Source organism: Haliotis rufescens, unplaced genomic scaffold (assembly GCF_023055435.1).
Source record: "Haliotis rufescens isolate VD_foot unplaced genomic scaffold, xgHalRufe1.0.p SCAF_4, whole genome shotgun sequence".
NCBI lineage: Eukaryota > Metazoa > Mollusca > Gastropoda > Lepetellida > Haliotidae > Haliotis > Haliotis rufescens.
In genome coordinates, this window is record NW_025964112.1 from 17,928,768 (window position 1) to 17,947,391 (window position 18,624).

The window sequence follows — 18,624 nt, forward strand, 5'->3', positions numbered from 1 at the left end:
ATATCTGTCGACGATGTTGCGTTGTCACCAACTGTCCTTTTTAAGGTCTGTAAGTCCTAATTCTTTTATCCCTGAACCCTGGCCACTCTCAGTCGACTAATTATATGCCCTTTGGCATTCGTCGCTGATGACGTCACTGTCAGGAATGGATTCCTGAGATGAAACGTATGCAAGTACCGGTCTTCATTAGGCGTAGTTACTCTAGGTCTGCATGTTCGTGGCCTGTCTGATGTCTGCCTGGTCTGTCTGTGACGTTGCATCAGGTTAGATACAGCAACATGGGAGCAAATATTTTGCAATATCAATTTTAAAGTGGTAAAATTTCTTTTGGCCGTCAGTTTTTATAGCGTGTGTGCGCGGCTGTTTGTACTAGTTATGACTTATGACACTTTCACTGTGACTCACCTATTGACTCACCATGCTGCAGTTTTACATGAATACCCATCTCATACACATGAATCCTAGCCGACCATTCCTTATTTTAACCCCTAAATGCCGAGCGCCAGCAGATTAACAACAAGTCCGATATGCTAACGTCTTTTGGCATGACGCAGCCAGGGGATCGAACAAACCGACCTTCTGCTCTCCGGGCAGACGCTCTATCCACGAGGCTATGGAGGCGGTGACTTTGCCCTGGAATACTCAGTGGGTCACTCAAAAGAATCTGCCGAGATCTTCCAACAAACAAACTATCACTTATTTTGACCAAACTCTTAATATACATGTGATCTCTGAATAATATCAATCAATAATGAATTGATACTTTACACATATCTAATATCAAAGTTTAGGGTATGTATACAAATGCACAGTACGCTTCTGCTTGTTTGTGTGTGCTAACTTAGGGAGTGGTTGCTTATATAAAATGTGTATATGTCACTGTGCGATAACTTGGGGACTGGTTGCTTATGTAAAATATGTATATGTCAGTGTGCGATAACTTGGGCACTGGTTGCTCATGTAAAATATGTATATGTCAATGTGCAATAACTTGGGGACTGTTGCTTATGTAAAATATGTATATGTCACTGTGTGCTAACTTGGGGAGTCTTTGCTTATATAAAATATATATATGTCACTGTGCGATAACTTGGGGACTGGTTGCTTATATAAAATGTGTATACGTCAGTGTGTGATAACTTGGGGACTGGTTGCTTATGTAAAATATGTATATGTCACTGTGTGCTAACTTGGGGAGTCGTTGCTTATATAAAATATGTATATGTCACTGTGTGATAACTTGGGGACTGGTTGCTTATATAAAATATGTATATGTCAGTGTGTGATAACTTGGGGAGTCGTTGCTTATATAAAATATATATATGTCAGTGTGTGATAACTTTGGGACTGATTGCTTATGTAAAATATGTATATGTCAGTGTGCGATAACTTGGAGACTGGTTGCTTATATATAATGTGTAGATGTCTGTGTGATAACTTCGGGACTAGTTGCTAATGTAAAATAAGTACATGTCAATGTTCGATAACTTGGGGACTGGTTGCATATATAAAATATGTATATGTCACTGTGTGATAACTTGGGGACTGGGTGCTTATATAAAATATGTATATGTCACTGTGCGATAACTTGAGGACTAGTTGCTTATATAAATATGTATATGTCAGTGTGTGATAACTTTGGGAGTATTTGCTTATATAAAATGTGTATACGTCAGTGTGTGATAACTTGGGGACTGGTTGCTTATATAAAATGTGTATATGTCAGTGTGTGATAACTTGGGGACTGGTTGCTTATATAAAATATGTATATGTCACTGTGTGATAACCTGGGGACTGGGTGCTCATATAAAATATATATATGTCACTGTGCGATAACTTGGGGACTGGTTGCTTATACAAAATGTGTATATGTCAGTGTGTGATAACTTGGGGACTGGTTGCTTATATAAAATATGTATATATCAGAGTGCAATAAATTGGGGACTGGTTGCTTATGTAAAATGTGTATATGTCAATGTGTGATAACTTGGGGACTGTGTGCTTGTGGAAAATACGTATGTCACTATCTGATAACATGCTACTGGATGCATATGAAAAAGTATTTACATATCACTGTGTGACAACTTGGGACTGAATGCTTATGTAAAACATGTATTTGGCACACAAAAACATCGAACTGGACGCTAATGTAAAATATGCATATGTCACTAGATGCTTTTTGTAGAACACGCATCTGTCAACCCACAACAGCATAAAATATTTACATAATAAGTATCTATTCAAACAGTACATATCAGCAAGGTATATCATGCTGTGCTGATAGCTACATGTCCATTTGTACTGAACGTTGCAGCTCTGTACCTCGGGTGTCTCGTTTGCACGATATTTCTAACTAACACTTACGTTAATTTACACCACGTGTCAACACATTTCTCGTCAACATGTTGGTGTACAAATAATTACTTACACACGTAATTCTGGCTTAGTTAACGCGATATAGAACTGATGAAGCAACTCGTCCTGCCAGAGCCTCCTTATTTCGCCCTGACAGAAGACAGGCTAGAAGCAGGATCGATCTGCAGACGAAGAAGCCGTTTGCCTCCAGAGCTCCGTGAAGTCGTCTGCTTCTGGAGCATTCAGTTCGTTAATACTGTGTGGGTAGCACGTTTACCGCACCGTGCACGCGCTAGGCCTGGAACATTCACGTATTGCCCGTGCAAGTGTTTGACAAACAGGATGTGTATTTCTTCCTGGTTCTGATGGTGCAGATCGCATGGTTCACATCGCGAAGTGGATGTTTTTCAGTTTACCTTACACAGGTTAGGAACACAGCTGATTCTACAACCTCAACAAGTTAAAAGAATAAATTTTCTCAAATAGGAGATTAGGCATTGATAAAAGTGGCTTTTACGTGTGTTTTCGCTGTGGGAATTTATCAGGACTAAAATCAATTACACGATGGTGTGTGCCCAGAAGTGCAGTGTTTAAAACCTGCAAGTCAATCCAGATACACTATCAATGAACAAAGCAAGATCTAATCGCTGAGGTTCTCGTGAATGGATCCGCTTTGGTGTCACTCTACCAGGTCTTTAATTGATTGTTTCGCTGTTAGGCACTGAGTATAACTGATGGAAGTACACAATCTGTGAAGCGAACGGCAACAGGTAAGTTGACATGTGACCGTTTCCTAATATCACTTCAGGTTTTCAAGACCTGTCAATGACAAGCTCACAGTGTATTTTGTGAATGATTCCATGGAAACTGAAAGCTGGATAAGAATAGTTTCTGTACATCGCCTCATATCGACTGAAGGTATTATCATTTTGCATAACGTAGTGTTGCACTCTTCGGTAAATTTATATGGATTTCTTACAGGAAGGACCGTGTAATGTTTCGGGAATTATGAAAGGGGTAGATGAACGAAATTTCAGCATATTTTCTTGTGACTGTGTACGTGTTTTCTCTGTTTTCCATTTTGCTTGTGTAATTTGGTCATTAATGTGGTTCCTGTATTACAAGAATGTATTTAAAAGAAATTTGCAAACCCCTTGGGGTGGGGTGTGGGGTGGTGGTCTAAGCAACTGACATACATATACCTGCAAAAAAAACCTTTTTAACGACTGTATTCTGCATAAATTCTCTGGCGAAATACATTTTGACACATTCATATTGAAATGCAGAAACCAAAATCGATAATATAGTGACATGTTTTGCAACTGTTCTATGGCAATGGTCATTTGACTACCCTTGTATTTCCTTCCTCTGCTTCTCAGCATCATGCGGTATCACCCCGTCCCCCCGGGAACATCTGGAGAAGCATACAATGTTCTTATATCAATATTCCATCATGTATCGGTGGCATCTTAAATATCTTACAAAATGAAGTCAATATCATGTGTATATATTTCCAATAGATACACGGCAGTTTGGGAATATATGGAACTACAGATGGGGATGCTACTTAACTTTCGTTCAAGTTTATTTAACTGAAATGCACAGATATTTTCCCGTTCCTTATTTCGTGTTGGTATGTTATTACGATTTCTTTCAATGAAAGAGAAATATACAATTTCGTTAATACTAAATATAACACGTCTCGGTTATCTGCCGAAACAGATTCAAAATGTTGACACAAATTATATGTCTTTTTAATAGAACACTGAACATCAGTCATTACACCAGGCGTTCTTCAGAAGGAAAATAGCACTGATCGCATCGGTATAATTTATTAATGACGATAAAAGAACTTCAAAGAATTTTAACATTCAAACTACAGAATAGAACGTTAGTAATAAACTTACTGATTAAGACACGGCGTAGTGCCCATAACAATTGAGTTATTTATCCATCTTTACGATCAAGGCTTCCAAGTTTATAGAGCTGGGAAAAGTATCCCCCAGTGTCCTTTCAAGCTTCAGTTGATGACAGTCCGCACGAATATATCTGTCGACGCAAGAAACATTTAATTACATGCACCAGACACATGCCTGCAGTCAGATTGGTACGAGAGGACAGAATTATCTTGCTTCACTAGGCTTTACCATTGAATTTCATTGTTTCATCACAAGTGTTCATCACCAGTCGTGGAGATTTACTACTAAACATACCATATGCCGTTTATTGTTCCATACCATTATAATTTTTCAAACAAATTAATTAAGAAAAACTACATAAACAATGTCATACTGAGGCGGCTCCGTTCAATATAGAAAGATAGATAGATATAGATAGATAGATAGATAGATAGATAGATAGATAGATAGATAGATAGATAGATAGATAGATAGATAGATAGATAGAGTCTCCAAGATTGATGATAACATTTGGGATAATATAATGAAAGTCAGTGGTAAAAGCCTAGTAAAAGTTACCAGAAAGAGTATTGCTTCTACCCCATTTCATCCTTCATGGATTTAATGTCTTTTAGCTTTATGCCGTGTAAGACCGTTTACATTATTCATAGGTTCTCATGCTGCCTGTCCTGTTTAAGTGTTCCCCATTGTGCCTGATTGTATTGGGATGATTATGGCATGAAGATGACCCATCCTGATATCAGTAACCATCAGTAAACACAAGCACCATTTCGTGTGAAAGGAATTTACCAGTTGCCCTGCTTCTCTTAAATCACCCCCAGGAACACGGTAGAAACAGCGTATCTAGTCAAGCAGTGTTATATACAGTGTTGAAAATTACTGCTGGTCCGGCTCGGCGGGGTAATAGACTTAGAATGAATCCAGTCACTAATCCCGGATGCCCCACCCCGTGTGTCACACTGTATTCGTATCATATTTCAGTGTACCGTCCTTGTGGAAACTGCGCGTCAGAACAGTGAGTGAGTGAGAATGGCTTTACGCCGCTTTTAGCAATTTCCCATCAATATCACGGCGGGGGACACCAGAAATGGGCTATGGACATTGTACCCATGTCGGGAATCGAACCCGGGTATTCGGCGTGAGGAGGGAACGCTTTAACCACTGGGCTACCCGACCGCCCCGCGCGTCAGAACAGGTCCACAGCAATATATGCTTGTAACATGCGATTTAATGGATTTAGTAGTCAGACTCGGTTTGTATGTTGTTCCTTGTTTGTTTAACGCTGCACTCAATTAATAATCGAGTCTGGATCGGACGATCCAGTGATTGACATCGTGAGAATCGATCTACGCAATTGGGATACAATAACATGCATCAAACCACGTCAGCGAGCCCGGCCAGCCGATCCCGTTTGTCGCCTCTTACAAGCGTACCACTTGGATACTGAAGACTAATAATTATTCTTACCCTGATTTTCGCGGGTGTCAGACTCGGTGACTTTGGTGATGGCATGTCATCGTACCCCGATACCATGGATCGCTGCTCACAATCCAACCACTGGTTTGTCTGGTCCATACTCAGTTGTTTAAAAAAACGTCGCCATATAGATAGAATATTGCTGAGTGCGGCGTAAAACAACAAACACAGAAACAAATAGTCCACTTATCAGGAGTTAGTTGGCTTGAGACAAAAACAGATTTGGGGTAATACATTTTCGTTATCATTATTTGACTGTGTGGACGATGTTTTTGTGTTATATCTGCAGCAGTGTTGTTCGTAATATCAACCACTGATATGTTTGACCCTGATTTCTTTAAGTGAGGGTTATAACATGAATATTGATGGCTCACTTTTTGCAGTATACACTCACTCATCTTTTGAAATATATATAGATACGATGAAAATATTTACGTCCTTTTTTCATGTTTCGACATTTAGTCTAGTATTCATAGGACTATCTAGTTGTTTAGATGCCTCGTCGTACATCAAAAAATCTTAAGAATTTTAAAACTCAACCTACAGAATAGGACGTTAGTGTGTCTGTATTCAACCCTAAAATATTTACAATTTAAGACACCACGTATTGCCGATAACAACTGAGTTATTAATCAAGGCTTTCCATCAAGTTTGTGGCTCTAGGAAATGTATCCCCTTGTGTCTATTCAAGCTTCAGTTCATGACAGTCCGCACGAATATATCTGTCGACGCAAGAAACATTTAATTACATGTACCAGACACGTGTCTACAGTCAGATTGGTATATTTGCGCAACGAGAGGAAAGAGTTCCCATGCTTAACTAGGCTTAACCATTGATTTTCATTATTTTAGCCCAAGTCTTATCACCAGTCGTGGGGACTTATACTAACATACCGCATGCCGCTTTTGGGTTCATATGATACTAGTCTTTTCAAATTTGTTATAGAATAACCCATAAACAGTGTGATACTGTTTAAATATGCAGTTGCTCGCTGTAAAAATGTATTGCTTTTATCCCATTTCATGCTTCAGAGATTTAATGTCCTTAAGTTTTATGGATTATGATCCAATGTCAGCACCATTCCTGTGATTATAGATTATACCAGAGTGACAAGCGTGTACGACCTATCTCATTTCGGTAGTTCCTAACACATCAATCTTATCATCCAAAGCGGGGAAAAATACAATACACTCGTTCACACATCGTGGTATAACTAAAAAAAGTGTTCAAAGCGGGGCTTTATCCAACTCATTAACTTCAGCCATTTCATCTAAAAGGAAAAACGTGAACGTCAGAGAATATCCAGTTGCGAGTATCTGCCCAAACACATACCATAAGGCGTAACAGGCAAAAAAAGGTGAACATTACTTGAATGGATCACTGAAAATCAGTGATGACACATGTGTTCGCAAACAAGGTAAGCACGTCCTGTTCTACTGGTACAACCCGCCACTCACACAATTTGTACAAGGAAGTAAGCATTTGTATCTTGCTTAACGCGCTCAGCAGGAATCCTGCCATTGGTCCAGTCATGACCCTTTGTCTTTTAACTCCAGAAATTTCAAGTTTCACCAAAGGGATAAACATGTAGGACATGCATCACTTCGGGTCATGTGCTACTTCCTCATGTCAAAAGAGCTCGTTCAATCATCTAAAAATAGGAAACTAGACATAAGTATCTGCTTGGAAGCCTCAGATTGCTTCCTTGTAAGAAGGATGACCAGTTATTCTATAGACGTGACAGACTGTTTCTATGGACCACCAATGTCTACAGCATACAATACGCCGTGAGGAGAACACTATCAGTACGTGCCACCGCACATGGCTACGAGCTGTACCTCGAAGTTATCATTTCAAAAAGACAATTAAACTTAACGAGGGGTCGGAAATTAAACAGGAAAACAATTACATTAAGGCTTGCACGCTCGTAACAGCGAGCCACTGTGTGGGCGGGACCGATGGACGTGGTTTAACTGTCTCTGCTGGTGACGTTTCTGCCTTTAATGTGAAGGCAGGATCCTCGCCGATCTACGTTCATCACTACATTCGGATCCAATCGGCTTATTCCGTAACTGATAGAATACTAGAGGCTCCAATGGACATTGCACGATTTTACTGTAAACCGTGTAACGCCAGACCTCTCCAGATATTCTCAAAATTTGACAGTCAATTTTGAAGAAAGCTTTTGATATACAAGTGGTATACCAATTGATGTCAAGTGAATGAGTTTGGTTTAACGCCACTTTGAACAGCATTTCAGTTATATCATAGTGTGTCGACCCAGTGTGAGAGTCATTCCCGATTTATTAGATAGTGAGTGAGTGGGCGAGTTTGGTTTAACGCCACTTTGAACAGTATTTCAGTTATATCAAGGTGTGTCGGCTCAGTGTGAGAGTAAATACCGATATATTAGATAAATAGTTATTAGTCAGGTACCACTTTCATGAAACCATCGAGAATGGGTATGGTGCTGACAAACCTAGAAATATTATCGAACATAATATTTCCATTTAAAATAAAAACATGATGCACTTTTATGAATCGATACACTAGTAAACTGATAGCTCTGAGAGACTTGATGTTGCCCAAAGTAAACTGTTTTCGAACACTTGGTATCATCACTGATTTTCAGTGAGTTACTCATATAGTTTTGACCACTACTTTGCCTTGAGCGCCCAGTGCAATCTGTTTGGTCGGATAATCGAGACTGGTTATTCGCTGGCGTTGACGTTTAATACTTATGTAAACATTTCGAACACAGATGAGTCTAATATATTCATGAGAACCATGCAAACGTTTGTAGCACTGTCATAATTGGTAGCAGAATGAAGTCAACTTGAACTAAAAAGAGCCATCTTATCACAATCCACAAATCACTACAATGACCAGGTTAACACCAGGGCCCCGTTCCACAGAGTGATCTTAGCGCCAAGTCGATCGTAACTCCCATTCTTTTACACTGACTTACGACAGTCGTAGCGCTAAGATTGCTTTGTGGAACGGGGCCCAGATGTCTTGATGTGCGATGGGAAAGAATGGGCACACGTTGCCTGTATCATATTTGAAGACAACGCTAATAAGAGTGATTGATTGAGTGAATGAGTGAGTATGGTTTTACGCCGCTTTTAGCAATATTCCAGCAATATCACGGCGGGGGACACCAGAAATGGGCTTCACACATTGTACCCATGTCGGGAATCGAACCCGGGTCTTCGGCGTGACGAGCGAACGCTTTAACCACTAGGCTACCCGACCGCCCCTAATAAGATTGAAAGGAAATAACGCTATGTTCGCATCGTGACATGAACACACTATGTGAATCTGATCCCGTACGCATACTCACGTTTATGTCTCGGTTAGGTACATATCTGATGTCAGTTTATTAGTTTATCTATTCAAAGAAATGGCATGTACACAGTTTACATTGATTTTGTATATTTAATTTGAATTTATATTGCGATTTTATAATGACAGTATCTGAATTTTAACACCTCAATTTCAAAACCAATATGTAGTATGACACACCTTGCATATCAGCATACCCTTTATTTGAACTTGATTACTGGTAAAAAACACCTTTATTTATCGATTATTTCTAAAATAAGCATACAAAGATCGCATTTCCAAGGAACATAAATAAATATTCATGTTATTTCTATATATTTTCATGATATATTTATAGTAAAAAATGTGCTTTATTAAAATCACCTTTTGCACAGTTCCTAAACCTTTTTGTATAGTTGCGTTCTCCTTGTGACCTGTTTAACGTGTATGTGAATATCTCGGATGTGAGGGTCAAATGATGTCTTAGCCTGCTTGTAACCTTAACTACGCCAGCAATATGGCCTGGGAATAAATGTCCTATCACGACAGTGCTAAGGGCAGTTCCGGCAAAGGACACTATCTGAACTATTAGCCTCACGACTGTCGCTGATTAAAGTGGTTCTAGTCGCAGTCAATCAGCCTCTGACGTGCGTACTAAAGATTATCTGCCATGTTAGAATTATACAGTGCAATTCTTGACGTTCATCATACGTCAGAATAAGCTGTGCCAAGGATGCCACTGGATAACATGCACTGAAACTTTAACAACCGTCAACAATGGCCTTATAATACCGAGCTCGTAGAACGGCTAAGGTTAATAGAAATAGACAAACAACAATACATGTCCATGCCACGTGAATTAATAATACAAGTCACCATGGTGATCGGAATAAACAATTTTTCACTTGATGTGAATATATAAGGCAGTTTGTTTTATTGTTTATCACAGATTTTGCGTTTTACCTTTTGGGAAACATTCGAGCAATGTGTGTTTGTTGTTTAGGTCAGTGTGAACAAAATATGTTATTGGCAGTTTTTATTGTTTTCGAATACGTATGCGTTTAGGGGAATATAAGCTAGGCTATAGCGAAATGTTTAGCAATTTTACATTCCATTGTAATTATGGACAGGGATAGCCCATTGGTTAAAGTGTTTGCTCGTCATGCTCGGGTTTGATTCCGGACTTTGGAATAACGTGTGAGGCCCCGTCTAAGTGTCACTCGCTGGAATACTGCTAAGTCGGGGTATGACCATACCTACACAAACACTCATTGGTTCCGTGAAGATCCTGGTACAGAATAGGTCTTCAGCAACCCCTGCTTGCCGTAAGAGGCGACTATGCTTGTCGTAAGAGGTGACTAACGGGAACGGGTGGTCAGGCTCGCTGATGGCTCGCATGCCATCGTATCCCAATTTGCGTAGATCGATGCTCATGATGTCAGTCACTGGATTGTCTGATCCAGACTCGATTATTCACAGACCACCATCATATAGCTGGAATGTTGCTGAATGCGGCGTTTAACAACAAACAAACAAACAAACAAACAAACATACATTGTATTCATAACCACCTTGCTGTGCCATCCGTCCTTGCTTTGTGTGTTTACGTGGAGAGTGTCTAAATCTACCACGGTTGTCATTAACTACCATTCGTTGTTCAGCGTGCTGAAACAGTTGTGACTGTCACCTTGGTATATTTTGAGTTTATGTGTTTGTTCAACGCGGCTATATTGCAGCTATATGATGGCGGTCTGTAAATAATCCACTATGGACCAGACAATCCAGTAATTGACATCATGAGCATCCATCTACGCAAATGACATGCATCAACAAAATCAGCGAGCCTGACCATCCGATCCCGTTAGTCGCCTCTTACGACAAGTATGAGTTGCTGAAGACCTATTCTAACACGGATCTTCACGGGAAGGTATGTTTTAAGATATAAACTATACCTAAAACAAAAAGTATTTATGGGGCTTTTTTCACCAAAGTACTTATAGTTACACGTTGATGTCGTGTTTTCACATCGCTCGAAAGGGGACGATATGAGTGAGTAGTGACGAATGCCAAATGTTGTTGTATAAATAACCAGTACAAACTATCTCAAACACAAAACAACTGGCAATGCCATCTGTCATGACTCTTTTTCCTCTGCACCAATACGTGCTACATGTCTAATACGTAGTACCTTTGGACATCTTCGTGTGCTGGAGAAATCAGAGCTGCCAGCTCGGCATAGGGTTCAATGGTATTCCTACTGGCCTTGGAGCGTTGCCTTAATAGTTCCGGCTTACTTGTATCAAGGGGATGGGCATCAACACCTTTATTCTGACAGGGAATAGACTTAAGTTGTCACTAGAAGTGAACACAAGCCGATAGCAATTAAACGTACTTTACCAGTATTGATGTATGTGAGATTACTCCGTTACGATGGGGTGGGGGGATGTGGGGGAGGTGGAGGGGGGCACGATCGAAGATGTTTCCCTGGCATTAAGGAGTAACCGCATCGCAGGAACATTATCGTGACTCCTGGTAACCGAATATCTAGACAATGTCCTTAGCTTTAAATTTTTACTTTAGCAGTTCTGTTGGTGAATGACCTCCGGTTAATGTATGAACAAGTTAGGGCTCATGAATATGTTTGGGGATATGTTATTGTAGTGAAGACTGAGCAATTAATTTCAGGAAAATATCCCCAAAAATATTCATGATCCCTTCCCTTTTTGTACATACTTATCGGCTGGCATCGGAACTGTTTCCACAAAACAGGACGGCATGGCTATGGCTTTAGGTCACAATGAGCAAATCTCAAGTGATATCACATCAGGAGAACCAACAACGGGCTTCACCCATCACTCAGAGGGAGGAAACCCACCGAACCTCGGCCTCACCCAATTTGTCAGATACCTTAAAATCCTAAATACCACGTTTGAGTTATCCCGCCATCCTATGCTTGTTACCCAAGTGGTAAAATGGATCAGTCAAGATCAAACCCCATTTGTCAGACATGTCATGAAAATATAAGACTTATGATAAGACAATAAAACATGTTCACGGTGTTTCATAGGCTTTATTAGCCACATCAAAGAACATTATTAGCACTTTGGAACCGATTACCAGAGTCAACCCGATGTCTGTGATCACATAATCTCCTAATTGGGTCATTCTACAGAAAATGGCAAAATGCTGTCCTTGTTTTTTTAGTAAAAACAATTTTCCATTCTGTTTCAACATTGTTAGTAGGATAGATTAAATAATAAAAAAACATTTCTTCTCGTTGTGGGTGTTTTAAACATTTAAAACATTTTTATATATGAAACAAACCACTTTAGAATTCTGTACATTACCCAAATGGTGACGTATTCATCTTGGTGTAACTTTTGGTATTGAGTATATAATCAAGCTCTATACTGGCAAACTTTAAATAACCAGACTACAACTTACATCGGAACCAATTCTGAGATTATTCTTAAGATTTATGTGGTAATGACATTATTATTATTTTTTATTATTATTATTATTTATTTGATCTTAATTATACAGAGGAGTAAGCATATAATTACTGGTCAATTAGAACCAGAGGTAAATCTCATATGTTTTGACAAGCCATGGGGTATCTGACATGGGCTATCTGACAACTTTGGTATCTGAAACCTTGAATAACAGTTCTGGCATAGTATGCTTTGAACCATGAATGCAAATATAGTTATTTCACATGGGTACAGTATCAGCTATATAGCCATTCATCTGTTCGACTTTATCCTCTGACTTGGCTTGTACAAGTCCGGACTAATGCCGATTTATAGTGCTAGCCCACTGAAATACCTTGTCGCAGTTTAAACATGAACATGATGAATACCCTACTCAGACACAGTATACCGACTCCGAGCCGACCAGTCCTTGTTTTAGCCCCTTAATCCCAGACATGGTAACGACAAGTACCATCTTTTAACGTCTTTCGGTATGACGCGGCCGGGGATCGAACCCCGGACCTTCCGCTCTCCGGGCGGACGCTCTACCACGTACGCTAGACCACAGAGGCGGTCTCCGACGTTGTGGATGTATCAAATGAAACTGTACTCTCCTGGGCCCATTGCCCCACGTCATCTATAAAATGCTCTAATGACAGCACACTTTGATAAAACAAGGATGACAGTTTGCTTATCGAGTACCTCAAGGGGATCGCTGGGGCTTTAATTTGCTAAGAGATGCTTTGAAAGGGGAATTCTTCTCTTCAGTGTTTTTACATTGAAACATGTTCTAGCCATCACTCATTTCTCTACTCAGTGGAAATACACGTACTTCTTAATCTGCAACAGAAACGGCAACAAACTTGTTCTGGAAAGCAAGGGATGTACACTGTTCTCTCAATACTGCACATATTTTACTTGGTTCCAGAAGACACGTGAGTGAGTGAGTGAGTGAGTGAGTGAGTGAGTATGGTTTTACGCCGCTTTTAGCAATATTCCAGCAATATCACGGCGGGGGACACCAGAAATGGGCTTCACACATTGTACCCAGGTCGGGAATCGAACCCGGGTGTTCGGCGTGACGAGCGAACGCTTTAACCACCAGGCTACCCGACAGCCCCTCCAGAAGACACGGACGTCCTATGGGTTTCGGAAAGAATTTGATTTCAACTTCCATACTTTAGTTTGTTTGTCGTTATGGTTAACTCTCATTCGTTTTCCTATCGAGTACACTATGTGCAGATTGTTCTTCTTGACCCCGACGTGATATTGCTGGAGGCGGCAGAGAACCCACTCACACACCAACAAGGTTTACAGAAATAACGCTCGTTGACACAAATGCCCACGTTGAAAACAAATTACAGATACCTAAATTGAAACGTTAGATAGATAACGATCCCCATGACGTGACCCATCTAAGTACATCAGCTAGCAAGTAACCCTACACATGAAGCCCTGGAGCTCGCTAGGAATGTATGTCAACCGCGTAATTATTAAAGTGTGTACCTAGGTTGATACTGGACTGTATTCTCAGCGTTCAATCTTTCATTCATTATTTACGGCAACTTTATTACGGTATGAATAGAAGTTTTATACTGATTATTACTGTCGTTGTAGTATTAGCTCGATAATAAACTCACTGACCTTCTTTATTGACAAAGATCACGAGAACTTTGTGTCTCGCGACAATGACCTGAAATGATTCTTGAAGGACATTTGTATGGCATACAGTTATACAGCTTCAAAGACGTTATTCACGGCGTTGGAGTTCTTTTATTACATTGTCCCGCGGATTGCTGTTCAATACATTGTGGTCTCAGCTCCCTGGGGAGAGTATGTCTGATCCAAACTGCTTTTTTTTAACAGTAGATTCACCGAGTCACGCTAACGGTGTCTACTGTGTAATGAAATGATGAAAGCCCACCCAGATCATTGAAGCGTCGTGTTGTATTTCATAGCAAACTTCAATGTCATCAAAACAGATTTTGCCTCTGGTGAAATGACAATGATGGAACAGGGTGATTTAAATGCAAGCAAATGAATCACCTCAACGATTGTAAATACAATACTGTAAAAGGATAGTACGTATATGACGATCGATGGGATCCAACGTGAGCTTGTGGCACATAATTGGAATCTGGGTTCAGTATTACTCTGTTGTTAGACTGATAAACCATCTCTGACCTGTGAGTACTGATTCTGTGTTCAGTAAATGTGATTTATTACAGTTATACTACTGGCTGATTGTAAATACTTCCAGAGCTTCCCATGTCATGAATTAATTAAATTCTGGTTGATTTAGCATCTTAAGATACCATCAGAAATATCGATCAAGGTCTATCTCACGTATCAATAAAGCTCTTCATAATGTAGATACCGTCTGCCTTGCTCGACAGAGAAGAATCAGAACTGTTTCAGTGTGTTGGAAATATCTGTTCACACATGTTAAAGGAGTATTTGAATTACCCACACCCTTGTGTGCGCAGACTTCAAAGAATATCAAATACAGAACATCCGAGGCTGATCTAGGATATAACGTTAGTCGGCTACTATAGCCAGTGGTTAATATAGTAACTCACAAATATCATTTCTCCATGCCGAAGGTAATACCATTTTATCTGTGACTTCAAAGAAGAGGATACGGTGGCGTATTGGCATCCGTCTCATCGGCGTAAAACACATGGTTAAGTTGGAGTCGGGAGATCAGGGTAATTCCGTATCGATCTTCCCGTGGCATTTAATCAAGCAATTTGACCTCGTCTTCGCCCTGTCCCTACTGTCAACAGCATATTAGACCTTCAACGGATATTGCTGTATCTGTATATCGTTTGTGGCTCTGGGTAAGGTGTCAGCGTTTTGGTGACTCGTAATACTTTGTTTTGTCCGGATATTTGCCATCGGACCAGCACTCGTGATGACAAGTTATATGGTAATGTACATATTGTGAGGACCTGTAGGCTATAAGGAGTACATTGTTCGCTCGAGTGAGTTGGGATGTAATGCCAGCTAAAAGATAGTTTGTGACATTTCCCGTAGCCAGTTTGATTTAGGAAAATCGCCAATTGGCGTTGAACTAGAAATAAAGGAGACCAGTGAGACCGCCTCATCTGTTTCATATTTAGATCCATGCATAAGGATTCTGAGTGAAAAAATACTCTCCACAAGACTGACAAGAGGGATGACTTCAACTTTCCAATAGTCAACTTTCCCTGCCTGTCGAGCAATATTCCAGCAGCTCCAGCCTTTGGTGTCTACATTTCACAACGTTTGAGATATAATAGAGCATGCGCTGTTTCCAAGATTTCAAACAGCGTCATACGACTCGTGCTCAGAAGTTGTTTGATCAAGGTTACAACATTCAAGGCCTCAGTAAAGCTTTCAAAAAGGTTTATGGTAGACATGTGGAGGACATTTCCAAATTTCACGCTTCAGTCACACAAAAAAGATGTCCGATTCAACTCCCTATTTTGACTTGTACCATATGTTCCCATGCTTTTTCAGGTGTTTGTGTTTGTGACGGGTGCCACCGGTGGGGCAGGATACGCTCACCTTTTCGCGAACACCTGATATCATTACTGATTCATAGACACATGTTACTGTTAGAGTCGGGGTCGTACAATCGACTATGCTTTATGTAGGGATTTCCATTGGATATGAAAATATATATATTGGAGAGTCCCCAGAGTATGGAGCTGTCGAACCATGGTGCATTGACGGTTTTATTATGGGACTTGATCCTGATGGCAGCGGTTCATAAATCATGCAGCGAACTGTAGAGCCCTTCGTGATGTGAAGTTTTGTTAACTCCAAATGCTTGGGGCCAAACTCTTGTCGGATGTTCAGAGTGTCATGGAGCCGATTGGTGTGATAAAACATTCACAGTCATGAAACAAACAACGTCACATTCTGATGTATGAGTCATGTGCTTATGTCATTAAAAATGACATTAGCTTGACAATAGCAGCACAGTAATCGCTTTGAGAAGGGAATGCAGTTACCACTTTCAATGATCATGTAATTGAATCCATACATTAAGCCTAGGAAAGTTAAACTGTGCTGTCTTCTGTTTGTTGTGTGCTGTGCTGTATTTGAGTTAAACATTGTTTCATTGTTCACTGTTGTAGACAGAAATCGTATGTCTTGAAGCAGTTACAGTTTTAATATTCTGTCTTTAAAAATGTTACAACCTGTCACACGTAAATCCATCTCACCACAAGCACCTCAAGCACCACATACACATGGACACCGCGCCACACAGAGGTGGTCCATCTCACCACAAACACCTCAAGCACCACATACACACGGACACCGCGCCACACAGAGGTGGTCCATCTCACCACAAACACCTCAAGCACCACATACACACGGACACCGCGCAACACAGAGGTGGTCCATCTCACCACAACCACAGCATAACACACAGATACCGCGCCACACAGAGGTGGTCCATCTCACCACAAGCACGACATAACACACAGATACCGCGCCACACAGAGGTGGTCTATCTCACCACAAGCACCACAAACACATGGATACCGCGCCACACAGAGGTGGTCCATCTCACCACAAGCACCACATACACATGGATACCGCGCAACACAGAGGTGGTCCATCTCACCACAAGCTACACATACACACGGACACCGCGCAACACAGTTGGTCCATCTCACCACAAGCACCACGTACACACGGACACCGCGCAACACAGAGGTGGTCCATCTCACCACAAGCACCACATACACACGAACACCGCGCAACACAGAGGTGGTCTATCTCACCACAAGCACCACATACACACGGACACCGCGCAACACAGAGGTGGTCTATCTCACCACAAGCACCACATACACACGGACACCGCGCAACACAGAGGTGGTCCATCTCAGCACAAGCACCACATACACACGGACACCGCGCAACACAGAGGTGGTCTATCTCACCACAAACACAACATAACACACGGATACCGCGCAACACAGTTGGTCCATCTCACCACAAGCACCACGTACACACGAACACCGCGCCACACAGAGGTGGTCCATCTCACCACAAGCACGGCATAACACACGGATACCGCGCAACACAGTTGGTCCATTTCACCACAAGCACCACATACACACGGACACCGCGCCACACAGAGGTGGTCCATCTGACCACAAGCACCACATACACACGGACACCGCGCAACACAGAGGTGGTCCATCTGACCACAAGCACGGCATAACACACAGATACCGCGCCACACAGAGGTAGTCTATCTCACCACAAGCACCACAAACACATGGATACCGCGCCACACAGAGGTGGTCCATCTCACCACAAGCACCACAAACACATGGATACCGCGCCACACAGAGGTGGTCCATCTCACCACAAGCACCACAAACACATGGATACCGCGCAACACAGAGGTGGTCCATCTCACCACAAGCACGGCATAACACACGGATACCGCGCAACACAGTTGGTCCATCTCACCACAAGCACCACGTACACACGAACACCCCGCCACACAGAGGGCCCATCCCACCACAAGCACCACATACACACGGACACCGCTCCAACACAGAGGTGGTCCATCTCACCACAAGCACCACATACACACGGACACCGCGCCACACAGAGATGGTCCATCTCACCACAAGCACCACATACACACGGACACCGCGCCACACAGAGGTGGTCCATCTCACCACAAGTACCACATACACACGGACACCGCGCAACACAGTTTGTCCATCTCACCACAAGCACCACGTACACACGAACACCGCGCAACACAGTGGGTCCATCTCACCAAAAGCACCAAATACACACGAACACCCCGCCACACAGAGGGTCCATCCCACCACAAGCACCACATACACACGAACACCGCGCAACACAGAGGTGGTCCATCTCACCACAAGCACCACATACACACGGATACCGCGCCACACAGTTGGTCCATCTCACCACAAGCACAACATACATTTTGGGGGTATAACATGAGGACATTTTTTTTTAAATTCCAGCAGATATCAAAGATATTTTCCGTTGCCCAGGTTTGAACGAAATGTCTTTCCGATGTTGTTGGACC

At 41.5% G+C, this 18,624-nt stretch overlaps 1 protein-coding gene across 2 annotated transcripts in view; it reads left to right on the plus strand.

Moving 5' to 3' along the window:
• The first annotated feature begins 2,498 nt into the window (after nucleotides 1-2,498).
• LOC124149245 (histone-lysine N-methyltransferase EHMT1-like) overlaps nucleotides 2,499-18,624 on the plus strand; it is a 50,672-nt gene continuing 34,546 nt past the window's right edge. The window contains exon 1 of one of the 2 annotated variants that reach the window (XM_048382498.1): nucleotides 2,499-2,780. In XM_048382498.1, coding sequence (XP_048238455.1) covers nucleotides 2,735-2,780 — 46 coding nt within the window. In that variant the 5' untranslated portion in view covers nucleotides 2,499-2,734. Of the gene's footprint in view, nucleotides 3,126-18,624 lie in introns of both variants that reach the window. The other variant, XM_046520702.2, reaches the window with a different exon arrangement.